At 43.3% G+C, this 18,493-nt stretch overlaps 1 protein-coding gene across 1 annotated transcript in view; it reads right to left on the reverse strand.

Moving 5' to 3' along the window:
* Window positions 1-13,068: 13,068 nt before the first annotated feature.
* The window catches only part of Creg2 (cellular repressor of E1A stimulated genes 2), a 36,367-nt gene continuing 30,942 nt past the window's right edge, over window positions 13,069-18,493 (reverse strand). Inside the window, 1 exon segment of the mRNA XM_040729414.1 lies at window positions 13,069-17,808. Coding sequence (XP_040585348.1) covers window positions 17,661-17,808 — 148 coding nt within the window. The 3' untranslated portion in view covers window positions 13,069-17,660.

Consider the following 18,493-nt stretch of genomic DNA (forward strand, 5'->3'; position numbering starts at 1 on the left):
AACAAATATCTACAGAGATAACATCATCAAATCTAATGTTCACAACATCCATCAAAAGCCAACCGAGGAAGTTGAGGCAGCCAGCTGGAGTTCCAAATTGAGCTTTCTTTCCCAAGGCTGGGCTTCCAGCTTCTCTGTCTCACTGCGGTTGTTTTTATGTGGCAAGGTAAACAACAGTAGCGTCTCTTGGAACTGGTTCGCCTTCTAGTTGTTCTCAAGGGCACAGTGTTTTTACTCGTGGGCTGTTTATTTTTTTCTACCTGTCACAGAGTTAGAGATGGAGGGGGCATGAATGATGGGTGGGTGGACTGGTGGATGGATGGATGGATGGATGATGGATGACGAGAATCTCATCTCAGATAAGGGATCTTAGAGGACACTGGGCTTAAGCATGCTTAGGTCTAAAGTGTGTGTTTGAGTGTGTGTGTGTGTGTGTGTGTGTGTGTGCGCGCACGCGCGCGTGTGTGCACACTGCTTCCGGAGCCAGCTTCTTAGTGAGTTTAAACAGCGTATGACAATTTACCAGTCTAATCCTTGTTACAGCCGCAGACATGTCGTGTTTGGAGTTTCTCACATGGCATCATTCAGAGGCCTCCCTCTTTTCACTTACAAAGATGCTTGTGATGATATCAGGTCACCCAGAGACCCTGAAGAACCTTCCTGTCTCCACTCAATCATATCTGCAAAATTAGTTGGTAACCAGTTCACAAGTTCAGAGGATGACAGTGCTGACATCTTTAGGGGACCGTTACTCTCCTTGCTTCATGTAACAGCAAAACCAAATCATCAAAACCTAATGCTGCAAGGGTATGGGCTATAGGAGTTTGATTATTTTAATTCGATACCATACTGTATGTTCTGTGTGGTAGTATACACTATTTGGGTAAGTATGAAAATCATTATGGAGATGATAGTTTGCCATCTTCTGGGATGGGGGTAAACAGCAAAGGTCCTAACTCGTAATGAGAGTGCTGGAGACTCAAGATTAGCAAAACTAAGGTAGTTTATCCTACAGCTTAGCGAAGGCCTGTATGTAGTGCCAGCCTATGTGGAGCAATGGGCCTGTTGACTGAGCACAGAGAACGGTTTATAAATGCTAATATGTGACCCTTCCTCTGGCTCCTCTTACTGAGTGATCAGGAGGCTACAGTCCTGCTATCATTTACATTTGTCTTTTATCAACAAAAACTATATGTGAGTTCATGTCTACCTGTTCCATCCTATTTATATTAAAGCTTATAAGGTGCATGAACTTTCAAGAAGCTTGGCAAGTTGGCCATTAGTTTTTTAAATTCCTTCCTTCCTTCCTTCCTTCCTTCCTTCCTTCCTTCCTTCCTTCCTTCTTTCTTTCTTTCTTCGAGACAGGGGTTCTCTGTGTATCCCCCAACTGTCCTGGAACTAGCTCTGTAGACCAAGCTGGCCTTGAACTCAGAGGTTTGCCTGCCTCTGCCTCTCGAGTGCTGAGATTAAATGCTTGAGCCACCACTGCCCATCAACCTTGGCCATTGGTAATTTTCTCCTCTAACCTTATAGTTTGGGTATGTATTGAAGGGGGTAGCTTAATAAAGTTTGGGTTGGGGTCAGGGAGGGGGCATAGCTAGATTAGCAGGCATTGGTCAGACTCTAAAACAGATTCTCAACCTTTCTGATGCTGCGACCCTTTAATGCAGTTCCTTATGTTGTGGTGACCCCTGGCCACAAAATAATTTTCACTGCTACTTCATAACTGTAATTTTGCTACTGTTATGAATCATAATGTAAATATCTGATGTGCAGGATATCTGATTATGGGACTCCTGTGAAAAGGTCATTTGACCCCTCCCCCCCAAGGGGTTGATACCCCCACAGGTTGAGAATCACTATTTTAGAGTTTTCTGTTCACTTAGACCTAAGTTGAATCAAGGCATCTTTGAAAATGAACCACCAGATTTTTTTTCTTACAATGAGAAAAGGATAAAGGAGAAAGAGACAGAGAGACAACAGATAGAAATGGTTTATTTCTGTATTTGGATATTTTTTCTGTCTTGCCTGCCAGCTCCCAGATAACCACATGGAGACTTCTTATTAATTGTGGAAGCTCTGCTGATAGCTTAGGCTTGTTTGTAACTAGCTCTTATAACTTAAGTTAACCAATTTCTATTAATTTACTTTCTGCCTCATAGCTTTCTTGCCTCATCTCAGCAGTGCCCATCCTGCTTGCCCTGTGTCCCTGGTGTCTCCCTTCTTCTCCTCAGCATCCTCTCTGCCCTGAAAATCCTGCCCAGATAATGGCTGTTCAGCTTTTTATTAGACCAATCTGAGTAACACATCTTCACAGTATACACAAAGATTATTTCACAACATATTTCTTCAAATAAATTAAAAAGATAGTTTTCTTATGAATGGATATCATATATTATAACAACATATTTCACAATCTAAAAAGAATTAATCAACTTCTCAAATAATAATGAATGGTTTAAGCTAACTACAATCTAACTTTATTGTTATAGAGAATAGTTTTTAGTAACAATTGCAAAACACACTGGAAACTGAATGAAAGTTTGTTTAATTTTGCTATATTTATTCAATTTAGAAATGTTTTGTTTTCTTTTGAGACAGGGTTTCTCTGTGTAGGTCTGGCTGTCCTGGAACTGTGGTAATTAATGTTGATTGTCAACTGGGCAGGATCTAGAATCAAGGAAACAGTCTCTGGGTGTGTCTGTGAAAGAATGTCTAGGTCAAGTAGGGCATGTAGGCTGACACTCTATGAATGAAGCTATGTTTCCAACATTTTATTTTGTATTCCTAATTTAAAAAATCCACCAAGAGGATAATGCTGATTTAATTGAGCATTACAACAGAAGTTATTATTAGTGCAAAAAAGCTATTTCATCATCCTAAAAGATAATTCACACCACCATCAATTAAATAAAATGATCAGAGAGATTACACTAGCTGCCTGAGAATAACAGCATGTGTCAAGGCAGGGGAGTCCTGTGCCACAGTGAGCCATGGTGTGTTCCAAGGGGTTGATGAAAAGGGAAGTTGTAAAAGATGAGAACATAGCCGGGCGGTGGTGGTGCACGCCTTTAATCCCAGCACTCGGGAGGCAGAGGCAGGCGGATCTCTGTGAGTTCGAAGCCGGGCTGGACCAACAGCCTCGAAAACAATACAGAGAAACCCTGTCTCATAAAAACCAAAAAAAAAAAAAAAAAGGATGAGAACATGAGAATTACATTGGATACTTTGTATCAATAATCCTTGGCCACAATGATGATTAGTAACAAGAGTGGTGTGGTGTCAATCTAAGGTCGGTCAGCTAGTGTGCACAGGTCCTTGTAGACAGTTGTACTGTCCTTTTCTGGCATGCCTCTCCTGATGGCTACTAGCAGGAGACACACAAGTACACACCCTTCTTTCACAATCTCCAGGCTTTATTTATTTATTTATCTTTCTTTCTTTCTCTTCTTCTTCTTCTTCTTCTTCTTCTTCTTCTTCTTCTTCTTCTTCTTCTTCTTCTTCTTCTTCTTCTTCTTCTTCTTCTTCTTCTCCTTCTCCTTCTCCTTCTCCTTCTCCTTCTCCTTCTCCTTCTCCTTCTCCTTCTCCTTCTCCTTCTCCTTCTCCTCCTCCTCCTCCTCCTTCTTCTTCTTCTTCTTCTTCTTCTTCTTCTTCTTCGCTGTTGCTATTGCTACATGTGACACAAGTGATTCTGTTTTGATTCTGATGTCCTCCACATTTCTGTAACACACTGATACAAATATAGTTTTCCTCAGTGGCAGTTTTTCTTTGGCCACAATAACAATGAGTAGTTTCTATTATAGGTGTCTCTACAGTGACTTCATTTTAAAATAGCTCTGTTCTTGATATTTTAATAGGGACTTCATTGATTCTGTGGGTTGCTCTGGGGAGATGAACATTTAAACAATGTTTGTTCTTCCCATGTGAGGACGAACATTTAAATGTATTTATTCTTCCCTTGGGTAGATGATCAGTTAAGCAATATTTTTTCTTCCCATGGGTAGATGGACATTTAAACCATATTTATTCTTCCCACCAGAGAGAATAGGATAATTTCTCATTTGCTTTATTTTCTCTAATTTCTTTTTTAGTGTCCTATAGTTTCGGCATGCATATCTTTCATCTCTTTGGATAAATTGATTCCTAGATATTTTTAGTTTTGTAGCTATTGTTAACACAGCCTTTTTCTTTGCTTCTTTTCAAAAAGTTTGCCATTGGTTATGGAAAAGCTATGGATGGTTTTGTATCTTGCAACTCTATTTCTTTTATTCTTGGTGTTGGGGCTTACACCCAGGGCATACTAAGCACTCACTCCTCCATTGAGCTACATTCACAGATTCCCATATTCATTTATGGTTAAGGGTTAGGTCACACTATGCTGCCCAGACTGATCTCAGACTCCTGAGTTTAAGTGATCTTCTTGCCTCAGTTTCTCAAGGAGCTGCAACTACAAGCATTTATCATTGTACCTGGTTCTACTTAAAAAATATTATGTGTCTATGTGTGTGGGTTGCTGCACATGGGTGCAGTACCTGAGGAGGCCAAAAGAGGGCACTGGATCTTCTGGAGTGAAGTGTGCTGTCCAAAGTGAGTGCTATCTAGATTTGAATTTTCAGTTTTAGGGAAAGCTGCATAACGTAATGTTCCCAACCTCAGAAATTATGTGAGATAATGGTGGATTTTTGCTTGTCTGTTTTGTTTGTTGCTTTTGACCATTTGAGAGGTCTTTCATTGTATAGTTCATGCTTGCCTCAAGTTGCTATCCTCCTGCCTCTGTCTCCTAAGAGATAGGACCACAGTAGGTATGCACTGCCATGCTGGGCTTGTGTGAGCTGTTTTAAGCTACTCGGGGGTGTGTGGGCAATCTGTTTCAGAGCAGCAGATAACTGAACTGATGGCATCCAGTCTGTCAACTGAGCAGAGAATTTGGAATTTGTCATGGGAGGGCATCCCCAGACTTTTGATGGTTCCAATTAAATCATCCTATTACATCACTAAAGAAAGTCTCATGACTGTCTAAGAGGGCCAGGAATGGCAGCTCTATCCGTGATGGGAAGCTTTTGGTCAGCACGGTCTCCTGAGGGGAAAAAGACCACCCAGTCTTTTTGGGTGTGGGATTGGGTGTGGGTCACTTGCTGCATTCTCTGGTGGGAAATGAAGACTTTGCTCATTTATCTGTCTTTGAATTTAGGTAAACAACCTTTTCTAGTCATCCTATTTTTTTTCTTTCTTTTTGAGACGAGGTTTCAGAGAGATCTACCTGCACCTGCCGCCCAACTGCTGGGATTAATGGCGTCACCACACCCAGCCACTCACAGTACTTTTAACATCTGTGTAATCGGCTCCATAAGCAGCAGTGTGAGTCACCAGCTTCCCTGGGGGACTAGGAAGCAGGGTGGATTTGCCCTGATTGATGTTGGACTTGTGGGATCACTGTGCTGACGTCATCAAATGCCACAGGGACACTTGAAGCCTAAGGAAGTTAGGGGAACATGGGTCAGTGGAAATAGGGGAGGATGTTCTTTGGGGAAGACAGGCATATAGGTACAATTAAACCAAATTATGTTCAGTGGCCTTAAGGCAGGGGTTCTCAACATTCCTAGTGCTGTGACCCTTTAATACAGTTCCTTAGGTTGTGGTGACTCCCAATCATAAAATGACTTTCATTGCTACTTTATAACTGTTATTTTGCTACTTTTATGAATCTTAGTGTAAGTATTTTTTTTGGAGATAGAGGTTTGCCAAAGGGATGGTAACTTACAGGCTGAGAATGGATGCTTTAAGGTAAATAGGCTGTGTGAGAGAGTAGAACCTACAAGCTAGATGCATGGCTGTTACCTGGAATGGAGGAAGCTAGGTGGCTATTAGTATTGTGTTGGAGTGTCTGGAGGCTGCACCTGTGTGGGAAAATGGTCTCATTTCTTCCAGTCAAAGACTCAGGCCCTTCAGGCAAAGGTGAAACATTTCATTCTTACTGAGTTGGCTTGAAAAGTTTTTGATGTGCTAAGAGTTGAGGAGTTCCCCACTAACCCCAGAAAGCCGAAATGGCTCCAAAGGGCTTATGCATGATGCTGCATGACTTCGCAGGAATCTTGAGACAGTTACAACTTTCAGTTACTCTCACAGCTGGCTCTGTCTGTTGCTTATATGCCAGCCTGACTCACAGCCGACTTTTCCTTCTCGCTGAGCTGATTATTACTTTTTCAATAGAAGTGTCTGGAGAGAGATGTCTGAGTTGCTATTATCTATGATCAATAACCACTAGGTACTTTGCAGCATATAGAACACCATTGGACATGCAATAAAAATGATTAACATTTCCCAAACCAAACAAAAACTACAAATTATTGAAGATAATTACATGGCCCTTTCCTAATATTTGTGGCAAACAATGACTTTTTCCATAAGATAGATCTAACTCCAGAGGGTGTGGAGAGATGGTGCAGAGGCCAAGGGAGCATACTGCTCTTGTCATGGATGGAATCTGTTCCCAGCACCTTTTAGTGCAGCACAACTGCCTGTAATTCCAGCTCCAGGGGATCTGGTGCCCTCTTTAGGACTCTATGGGCACTGCACTCACAAGTACAAGCCCTCACTTATATACACACACATACACATAATTTTAAAATAAATTCTAAAACTTATTTTAAAAATAAATTCTTTTTGGAAAGATTTAGAACATGGCCCTAAACGTTTTCAAAAGGCAACATTACTTTTAGCTTCAAGACATTGGTTGTCTTATTTGTGTTTCTAGACTCTGACAACTCTTAATTCTACCAAATCTAGCAAGATATTCAGTGACTCAAGTACTGGGGGCTTGCCTCATAGACAGCAACATGCCGAAGAAAACAGAAAGAAGGAAATAAACAGTGGCATGGTTGGCTCAGCATTATTCTTCTTATATGGCTGAGACGGGGATGGATCAACAGGATAAGATCAGGCTGCTTCAGGGTTCTCTCTGTCTCTGTCCCTGTCTCTCTGTGTGTGTGTGAGTGTGTGTGCATGTGTGTGTGTGGCCTATTGCAGAAGGAAGTTAAGTAACAGGACAGCTGAACCTGGTTTGGGAAATTTGGCCATTAACCCTCTCTCCTGGTCTCTCAGAAAAATGGAGAAAAGCTCCATTTTAATTTGCTAAAGGGGAACAGTTTCCAGTTAGCTGACATTGTCCCCTTTGCATGATCATCATAGTCTCTCTGCTAGGCCATTAGGAGAAATGCTCACTCTGACTTGGGTGACGATGGCTTCAGGGCAAAGCCGATGCAAACTGCTGTAGTTGTGGGTAGGACCACACCTTTGGGACCCAGTGCAAGCAGCTGCAAATGTTGTGTAGCCTCCTTCAGGTGTCTGGAGGTTAAAATGATGGGTGCTGACACAGGCTAAAGGGCTAATAACCCCCAAAGCCTCCAGTGAGTCGAAAAACAGGTAAGGTGACACAAGTTGACAGGTAAGTCCAGACAGGTAAGTTGACACAATGATAACATCTTTGCAGGAAGTTTGGATTCAGTGAACTCTTGAAGAAGGGAACACTCCATTGGCCTTTACAACCTTGAGACTTCAAGGGAACAGATCTTCAGATGGAGTCTTCCACCAAAATAATTTCCTTGTCTGCCCTATAAAACTCCAAATCCCAGGCAGGGCAGTGAGAGTGCCCACCTTTAATCCCAGCACCCAGGAGGCAGAGGCAGGTGAATCTATGTGAGTTTGAGGCCAGCCTGATCTTCACAGATCAGGCTCCAAAGCTACACAAAGAAACCGTCTTGAAAAATCAAAAACCAAACCAAACCAAAACATTTCAAGCCCCCCTATGGGGGAGGCTGCTGACCTTCATTGTTCTGATTAGAATACAACTTGATTTCTATAGGGGATAGTCTTCCAGAGTCTCCATCAATCCTGATCTAACCCTGGTCTCCAGCACAGGCAAGGACTGGGTAAACACAGTTTTGTTTTGTGGTCTTCATCATCTTCTAGAAGTAGGTACTCCTACAGTCAGGTGGGGTCTGCAGTGGCTGTTCTGATGACATTGGAGATGAAGTAAGAGAAGGGCAACCCAAGGAGGGGAAAGCAGGACCCTTCCCCATCCTTATGGGACTCCACGAAGCATGGTCAGAAGAGAAGGGGCAGAGTCAAGGTGGGGTTTAGTATTTGCTCAGTCTAAGGGCGTGAGCTGTGACATCACGGGACCCTGAGGGCATGCTAACATGAAAACATTTCTTTCCTTGTAGGGCAGATGTGAAACTAAATGAAATAATGTTTGCAAAGCCACAGCTCATAATAGGAGTTCAGCTACAGTAACGGATGAAAATAGCTTTTTAAAATATTATTTCAATAGTCCTAGAATTTAAGGGGCTAAGGGAGGTGGGTCTAGAATTCCGGGAAGGTCTGGGCTACACTGGAAGATGCTTTCTCCAAGACAAACAAACAAACAAACAAAAAAGGAAAGAAAAGAAAGAACTATCACTATCAAAGTTTCATGTTTTGTTAATCTACACTGTGCAGAAAATATTCACCTGGATGTATTTACAAGGGAAGAGAGCTTGGTGTGTCTCCACTACAGACAAGTTACTGAAGTGGGCTCTTGGCTTCACAGTTCCTCTCTTGGACTGGGTGGGGTGGCGGTGGGGTGTTCTAAGAAAATAAAATTTCCTCAGTCAGCCACCAGGTGACGCAGCGATTCTTTACCTCTGCTGTCCTAAGAAATCTTTAGGTTTGGAACCCGTGGCAAGTTTGGTAGACACTCCCAGAGGTTCAGCTGCTTATCTAGAAATGGCCAGGAGACTGAGAAATCCCAGTGAGTAGTGGAGAAAGTAGAAGCCAAAACGAGAGCGTGAAACCATCCTCTCTCGAATGCTTCCCGTTCTTGCCTGGGAAATCTGACAGTAGACAAATGGCTTCTGTAGAGAATGTGAGAACGAGGGATGCAATGGTGCAGCCCATTCTTTTACCCATCCGGTGATGCAGGCAGGCTTGGGCATAATCCCATTCTACATGGGAAGGAACTGACTTTTAAAGAGGAAGAAGCAATGAATTGAAGTCAACTCCGTCTTCCAGCCAATTTTAAGATTCTACGACAATGGGGGAAGACATCATCTTACAGACCAGTGAACAGAGAGGAGGATGGTTTGGGGGATAACAGTACACAGAGCAGCACAAACAAGGAGCAAGAAGCTGAACGGTGCTTCCAGCTTGTACAGTTAGGACAACACCAACAAAGAACTGACTGTTGCATGCCAGGCCATTTCCATTGCCATTTCTGGGAATGAAGCTTAAGACAGAAGGAACTTTAGTATCACTCCAATTGAAACCACTCTTTCTGACCTCTCCTCTGCATCAATTATGTTTATGTGGCCATGACCACAACATCTGGAGAGAACATCTTTGGGAGGAAAGCTCAGTTGTGGCTCAGAGTTTCAGTCCATGGTTGTGGAGAAGGTACAGCGGAGCGTTCGGCTCATGGTGAGGTGTGGATTGCAGGCTGTTCTCATCGCATCTGAACAGGAAGCAGAAAACCAGGCAGGAACTAGTGGCGGGAATGACCGTCCAAGGCCACCTCTAGTGACGGGGACTTCTGCAGCTAGGCCTCACCCCAGTGTTTCAGCTAAATTGCATCAATAGCTGGGGGCCAGGTGTTTAAACCATGAGCCTTCAGGAGACATTTCCCTTAAAACCAGGATATCTCCTAATCCTGATTCCTCAGAAGGTTGTATTTGTGCCCTGGTTCAGCATGGTGCTACAGCACTCTAGCATTTGTGATTCCATCTTGAGTTTTATCCTGGTCTTTTGGGACCCAGTGTAGGAACTCAGCCCAAAACAGTAGGCTTTGGTAGTTTTTATTTGACAATTCCTGGGACCGGGATGTAACTAAGTTGATAGAATGCTTGTCTTGCAGGCAGGCATGAACCTCTGGGTTCATTCTCTGGCATCACCCAAACCTGGGTGTGCCCGGATCGTGTCTATATTCCCATGGTGAGTTGGAAGTAGGAAGATCAACATAGTGAGTTCAAAGCCAGTTTGTCTCAAACAAAAAACAAGCAAACGCCAGGACCAAACCAAACCAAAATGAACAACGACCCCCCCATCACCGCCAAACCATTACTCACCCAATAAACCAAAACAGCCGTCATACTTTAAAGCTCACAGTGCTGCGTGTTACCTTAGCAACCGCTGACAAGCATTCGGCTGGGTGGAGATGCTTCTCCTCCCTATAGGGACCGCCCCACCTCTGACCACAGCATCTGACTCCCCCAGCCACTATCTCCCACCTCTCCCTGCTTTCAATGCTCTGGCCTTTGTTTATGAGCACAGGTCCTCCCACTGCCGTTGTCGCATGCTGGGATGGTACCAACTGGCTGGTGTCTTAATCTGCTTCCTGGCATTGCTGGCTTCCTTCCCTTTGAGAAAAGTGTTGCTACCAAGATGAAGTCACCATTACCAGACCCAGTGAAACCCAGAGCTGGGAAAACATGAAATGTGTGGGAGTGTGACCTGCCCGGAATACGACTATTTCAGGACTTTCTAAACACGTGACCAGAGCGTCCTTCAAACTCCCTGTGCTGCTCAAGCCTCACAGGTTTCTCCAATCAAAGTTGTCCAGCAGCCTGTATAACTACAAGGACACCTCCTCCACGGACCTGATGCCTTCCACATCCACGGGCTTTGTATCCAAGTAACTTTTGACTTTTTCCTTCTTTACTAACTTCTAGTGTGCCATTGCCCAAGTCCTCAGTTATAACTCTTTTGCTCATTTACGAGTTAATTCTTAATGCTTATCAGCGCTCCTCTGCATTTTCATCTTCAATACTTCCCATTATATGGCCCATCACCCACTCTTAGAAACAGTCAGAAGACCCCCCAGAATCCCCCCATATCTCCCCCTTATCTCCTGCACCTGCTCCCATCAGCATCCTTCATATAACTGTCTTTGCTCAGCCTACACACAGCCATTCCACAGGAGAAGAAATGGCGGCCGCTCTCTTGGGAATCTGCTGAAGGTATGCCCGGTCAAAAATGTGGACCTTAGAATGTGGACCTCACGTTTAAAATGAGAGCCAGTCCTTTTGAATACAATGCAACAGGGAGATAAACGCAGAAGTTATCCAGGGATGGAGTGTGTTACATTGTTAGCCTGGGAGCAGCAGATACTGAGGATGCAGGCTGAATTGATGTCCACAGGCTGAGGCCTACTTAGTGCTTATAAAATGCAGTTTCTTGAGGGTAGGGTCATTGACTTGCTCTCCATGTCCTGCTGCCAATAACCTTTCTGAATAGGTGTGTCGGGAGAGGATACTGAAGGGCTACAGGAGAGCAAGGGTTGGGTGAGGAGAAGGAGGAAGAGCCTGGATACACAGACAGAGGGAGATCAGTTTTGGAGATAGCCTGCTCCAAGGAGTGGCCAAGGGATTGGGGCTGAGGAAGAGAGGAGGAGGAGACAATCCACCTGGGTTTGTAAAGAGTCCTGGGCTGTAGGAATAGTGGTTATATTAAAAACAGTAAATGCAGAGACTGAGAAGATGACTCAGTAGAGTGCCCGGCATACAAGCATGAGGACCTGGGTTCAAATCTCCAGCTTCCATGTAACAGTAGGTTATGGTGGCACACTGCTTGCCACCCCAGTAATGGCAGAATCCTTGAACTCACTGGATGACTGACTAGCCCAGCCAAATCAGTAAGCTCCAGGTTTATTGAGACACTCTGGTTTTAAAAATAAAATGGAGGGAGGGGTCAGGTCAATGGAACAGTCTCTAAAAGTGTTTGTTATTGCAAATACAATGACCTGAGTTCAAATCCCCAGCACCCATGTAAGAATCTGTGCATGACCAGGCTCAAGACTCACACTTGTAACCCCATTTCTGTAAGGGACCAAGATAGGAGTGTCACTTAGCCGCCAGTCTAGCTGTGGTTCAGTGAGAGACCAAAGTGAAGAGTGACAGAGTGGGACACTTGATGTCTGTCTTTAATCTTTTTGTATGTATCCATGTGTATACATGTGCACATACACATATGCATACAGCACACACACAGACACACAGACACAGACAGACAGACAGACAGACACACACACCTAAAAAATTAAGGTGGAGAGAATTTAAGGAAAACATTGACTTCCAGCCTGCACCTGCACAGATATGCATGCACATGTGTATGCATGTGCACACACACTAACATGTTTATATAAAGAGTATGCCACACACACACAATTAAAACAACAAAACTGGTGACTACTTCAAGAACGGGAAGCCTAGAGTGTGGTTACAACAGCATTTCTTTCTCTTTATATATTTTTATTATTTGACAATTTAGAATGTGTTTACAAAGAAATACACTCCCCCACTCCAGTTTTCCCCCTTAATCTTCCCTGGGATTTCCACCTTCATGTCTGCTTCTCAATTTCATGCCCTCCTCTCTTTGTTTAGTTAAAAGAAAAACCCACTAAACGCATTTAGTGATGCCCATATATGCATGGCTGTGGGTACAACCAGTGGCCACGCCCCCGAAGATGAGTGATTCTCCCTCCTCAGCAGTCAACTGCCAACAGCCCCTCTGTTAGGAACGGGTCATCAAACAGTATTTACAGAATTTACAATGGTACCTCTAAGTCAGCAGATAGAGTTCACGTAACTCAGAGCCTCATGAAGTCATAGCACCCACGATCCACGGCAAGCCGTGAGAGCTCTGCCTACTGTGTAGCACTGCTTGAGCCTAGAGGTTCAAGGCCAGCCTGGGCAAGACAGCAAGCTCAGTCTCAGCAGGAAAAATGTCTTAACAAAACTCACCTGCTCACTCTTTTCTTTCTATTAGACATTTTTCAGCAGATGCATTGTAGTAACCTCTGCTTTCTCAGGAATCTAATAATGTTAGTTTACAATAGTACATGTAAGACACTATGGATAACTATTCCGACATAGGTATGATAGCACAGTCAAACACAGAAGCCGTTCGACAAAACAGAGACACCTGGTGTGAAGACAGGCTTTGTGTTCCGCATGCCTTACGCAGGGCACACAAACCACAACTGTCGCAATGAAGTTTCCCATAAGTGACTTGCTATCGCAATCAAAACAAACCAGTAAGTTATTCCGGAGAAGTTTATCACCAATAAACATTGCACTCGTGACAGCTATGTTATTAAAAATGAAATACAAGACTTTGGGGGAAAATTTCAGGGACACATTTCAATCCTAAAGCAATATAGTTACCAAGAGTCAATATACACCACGGTATGTGGACACCGGCAGCAGCAGAATTTCACAGTGGACTAGCTTCATGGTCGTGGGAGGCCATGACAAATACACAGAGGGTCTGTGTTTACTTTAGATGTCTCATTACCAGAAAGCTAGCGATTACTGGTAACACAGTGAGAAAACCTTATTTACAAACCCAATTACTTATATACACTTACCACTTACTCAACATGTGTACATCAGAAACCTGAAGACATTCATTTCACCTACGTGTCCCACAGAAAATCTGCAAGGCACATCCATCCTGTTTTCCTTTCATGGCGCTGGAGTCATGCTTCATGCTCAACAAGTGCCCTGTTGGGCTGTACCCCGAGCCCCATCGGGTTCTTAGTAATTTGTGTTCAGTACTAAATTAAATACACTAAAAAAAACTCTTAAAAGAAGGGTTATATGGTTTCCACAAATGTATATGTTAGTGATCACCAAAAGAAATGTCTCCTTCCTGCTAGATTTTGATATGCAGATCTTCATTTTGTTAGGGACTCGCAAGTAAGGCGGTATAAAAAAACTTAAGCGAGTTTTTCCATGAAATACTTCCTCTGAGGCAATTGTAGATGCGGAGATAGTGGTAGACAATTAAAGATTCAGATGCAGTTTTAAGAAATAATACAAAGAGGTCCCATGTTCTTTTTACCCACTTTCCCCAGTTTACTATTCGATTTCGTTCAAGATATGGATACTTCATCACCACAAGAATCGGTTGTTATTCACTTATAGTTGCGTTCGCCTGTCTCATTCTGTGCCCCCTTCCTGAAAACTACTGAATAATTTTCTGTAGATTTCTCAAGCTGCTGTTTGTGTCAATAATTAGCTCCTTTATATGGCTGAGTAGTATTCTATAGCATAGACATACTGCTATTTGTCTTACCAGCCACCAAATTAAAGGATGTCTAGCTGATTCCAGGAAAGAGAGAGGGGGGCAGAGAGAGAGATACAGAGAGACAGAGAGACAGACACAGAGACAGAGAGGCAAAGACAGATAGACAGAGGGAGAGAGGAGAGAAAGGGAGAGAGGGAAAGAGGGGGAGGGAGGGAGTTCACTATGGGTGTCCATCACGTTTGTTAAAGGCTGTCCTCCCATGTTAAACCTTGATACTGTTGTAAAAACAAATTCAGTTCAGCACACTCGATCAGTTTCTAGATTCTCTGTTCAGTCTCATGGAGCCATGTGTCCATGATTCTGTTAGTAACAAACTGCTTTGAATACCATTGGTATACAATGTGTCTTCCCACTGATTCAAATAATTTCTCCTACTTGTCCCTTTTTAAAAAGAGTTTTTAAAGCTTCTCCAAAGACTACAAACCTTGGATTATATAGCTATTTCTTTGTGTATGTGGTGCTTGGGATTAAACACAGGGCTTTGTGTATTCTAGGCAAATGCTATGCCACTGAGCTATACTCCTATTCTAGAACATAACTTTCGTAGTAAGTTTACATATGTTTACTAAAATCTTGCTGGGGATTTTGTAGAAACTGCATTAAGTCTAGAACCCAGTTTAGAAGAATTGACCTGAACCGTATTTTGTGTCTTCTAATCCATGAATATGGCACATCTTACTTATTTAAGTCTTTGGTTATTTTTGTTAGCATTAAAATTTTCTTTTCATCATACAGACTCTACAAATAGTTTAACTTTATACCCCAAGTATTTAACTTTCTTTGGAGTGGCTATATATGCTATCATACTTTTAATTTTGTCTGCTTTTAGCACATGGAAATTTGATTAAAATTTGATTAAATTTTGTGTGCTGGTCTTGTATCCTGAGACCTTTCTGTGCCTTTAGGCTTGTTGACTTTTTCCTTTTTTTTTTTTAAAGATTTTATTTACTTATTATGTATACAGTGATCTGCTTGCATGACAGAAGGGGGCACCAGAACTCATTATAGATGGTTGTGAGCCACCATGTGGTTGCTGGGAATTGAACTCATGACTTCAGGAAGAGCAGCCTTAACCTCTGAGTCACTTCTCCAATTCAAGCTTGTTGACTTCATAAAAGTAGATTATTTGGTGTTTTCTGTGTAAATAATAATGTCTTTCTTTCCAATTTCTATGCATTCAACGTTTCTTGCCTTACTGCTATTTCTAAAGCTTCTAATTCAGTCTTACCAATTTTAACTCAATGTAAATTCCTGGAGATTTGCTAAAATGCATTTGTTTGAAGAGGGTTCATCTGTCTCAAGCCCATGAGCTTTCAATATTGTTCCTGCTGTCTGGTCGGTTCAGATCTCATTTCTCGTCATTTTTATTAGTAGCTGATAACAATCTTTGGTGTTTCTAAGTGGAATCTGCTCCCCAAAGTCTTTGAGGCACCTTCCATAAAAGGAACCTGATCATACAGGCTAACAAAACGACAGCAGCAAGGCAGACTGGGAAACAGTGACACAGTGACCCTTTGAGGATTGCTATCTAAGATGGACTTATGGAGTGCCGTTAGCATGTATTTGTTCTTCCAGAGCCTCCCCCTTCTTCTAGGTTGGGAGTAGCAATGATTTTCAGCTCTAGAAATAGAAAATACCTTTAGCAAAGCCACCCTATGGCTACGTTTTAGAAATAATGATTGTTGAGAGCTCTTGTGAAATGGTTTAAGACAAATTAAAAAAAAGAGTGTAATAACCTTGTAAATATATTTTGGCAACACCAACTCTGTTCGTGTCTTACTTGTTAGACAATATTATTTTGTTTTAAGAATGTGTGTATTTTCACCAGGCAGTGGTCGTGCATGCCTTTAATTCTGAGTTCAAGGCCAACCTGGTCTGTAGAGAGTTTCAGGACAAACTCCAAGGCTACATAGAGAAACCCTGTCTTGAAAAACCAAAACCAAAACAACAGAAAAGAATGTGTGTATTTCCTGCACTAGTGGTGTAATTTTATGTTATATCACATACATGATCTACTAAAGAGAGTTTCTAGCCATTATGGGAAGATAGAAAACATGGGTACTGCCAGGTTCTTTCTGGCCCTGGTGTGCGTGATCTATATAAACAGTTTCAATCTAGTATCTTCCAAACGCCAGGGACTCTTGTAAATGATTTGTTGAGAAACTTTAAAGCATGCTCCCTATCCTTGCACTTCGGACACTCTCAGAAGTGACCCCTGAACCCCTGGCACCTCTAGCAGTGACCCCTGAATTCCTGACAACCCAGCAGTGACCCCTGCACTCTTGAAACTCCCAGAAGTGACCCCTGCACTCCTGAAACTCCCAGAAGTGATCCCTGCACTCCTGACACCTCCAGCAGTGACCCCTGAACCCCTGACACCCCAGCAGTGACCCCTGCACTCCTGAAACTCCCAGAAGTGACCCCTGCACTCCTGACACCTGCAGCAGTGACCCCTGAACCCCTGACACCCCAGCAGTGACCCCTGTACATCTGGCACCCACAGCAGCGACACATGATCTCCAGGCAGTTAGTCATTCTCCTTTATAATCACAGCTTGATGACTATCTGTGCATGTCAGTAACTCTTTCATGTTTAAAACTGGAAAACGTGGGAGTCACCGTCCATGTGCAGCGAACTCAGGTATCTGAGCTTGGGAGACTGACTGGCCCTCTCTGAGGCTCAGTCTCCCTGTCTGAAAGAGACACTGAGGACACACACTGTACTGGGCAGGGCTTTACTGAGGTGACTTCTGTTGACAGGTGGGCACATTGCCTTTGCTCTCTCTCCCCTGTCTTTCCTACCTCACGTAGAAGGAGGGGTTTCTTATTTTGGATGTCACATTTCATGAATGACAGAGGGAGACTGTCTACCGGAAATGCTAGCAGTGGGGATCTGGTAGCTCTGTGCCAAAGTCACCCTATTCTCACTAACAGTCAGCTCACCCAGAACAGGCAGTGTACAAAACTGCATGTTCTTACTCCACCTGTTATAACTACAGTGGAGGAAAAAGCTCCCTAAGTGGCAAGTACATTTTAGAAAATCCATCTGGAATTTAGTAGTGAGTAACTTTCAGACAGAAAGCCTCCCACCTTGCCCTGAACCCACAGCAATGCAATGTGGTGCACACTGGACTCTTTTAATGCAATGAGCTTCCAACCAAAGCACTGCTTAAAGATAGCAAGCAACACAATGCTCTCGTGATACAAGGCAATAACACAGTACATACGCATCATTATTTGTTTTTGAAAGAAAAGAACAGCAACCACCACTTCCAATTTGACAACCATGATTTCTGAATGGGTGTGTCTGGGTTGAGCATAGTGTAGACAAAATCTTTCTATGTGAAGGGTAGATCCGCAAAGGACCACTCCAACGAATCTGAAGTCTAGCCCAAGGTTCCCTGTTCATCCTCTCTGCTCCTGCTGCAGGATGACAGGGCAGCTAGGCACCCTTCAACAAAGAGACAGCAGCCAGAGACTGTCTGGCTTCTTCACTTCAAAGATCTTCATTTTAACTCAAAGCCCAGGACTTTTGCGTTACTGTCAGGCCTTTCTGGGAGCTGCTTTGAAGTATTCCTCCCTTGGGATGTCGGAGACACCTCCATACCATTTCTGAAGCCAGATGTGTTCTACCCACATCTTCATGAAGAACCATTCGTACTGGCGGGGCCACTTCCTCATCCCTGGATGCCTGCAGAAGCAAAGGGAGAGCCCAGTGAACCTACAATTGTCAGTGGGTGTACCTCAGCCAGTCCCAGGGACCTTCCACCTCTAGGTCTGATTTGGGCTCAACCCCCAAAAGGTAGAAGCTGACAAGTTGGGGACCAGGGGCTGGGGGAGCCTTAGAAAGGCAGGAAGCCGTAGTCTCTATACTGAGTGACTAAGATCTCCATTCTGGAGCCAGGCTCTGAGGTGGGAATCCCAGTTCCATCGTTGTTGAATTCAGAGGCTGATGCTGCACCCATGGCAATCTCCTCACCTGTCACAGGGTTGTATGGGGAGCAAGCAGGAAGTGCACACAGAAAGTAACATTTGACTCTAGCCAGTGTTCTGTGGATGCTGATGACTGCCAGTGGGAAACATCAAGAAAGACCATGTGTGTTTCCGAACGAAAGGTAACAGAATGATGAGCCCATGAAATGCATCTCCTCATGGGGAGATTTCCAATCCTGCAGGAAGCTGAGAGCCAGGCAGCATGGATAGGGAGCTCTACCTTCCCCCTGCTACACTGATACCTGCCTTCCAAATGCATGGTAATATCTTTGGAGGCAGGGCCTATAGTTGGTCTGTTTTTTGTTAATTTTATAAAAAGTAAAAGTTTCCTTCACATCTAAAGATGTTATAAATGTAAGTCAAGGACCAACAGCACACTACAA

The sequence above is a fragment of the Mesocricetus auratus genome, unplaced genomic scaffold (assembly GCF_017639785.1).
Source record: "Mesocricetus auratus isolate SY011 unplaced genomic scaffold, BCM_Maur_2.0 Super-Scaffold_100021, whole genome shotgun sequence".
NCBI classification, from domain to species: Eukaryota; Metazoa; Chordata; class Mammalia; order Rodentia; family Cricetidae; genus Mesocricetus; species Mesocricetus auratus.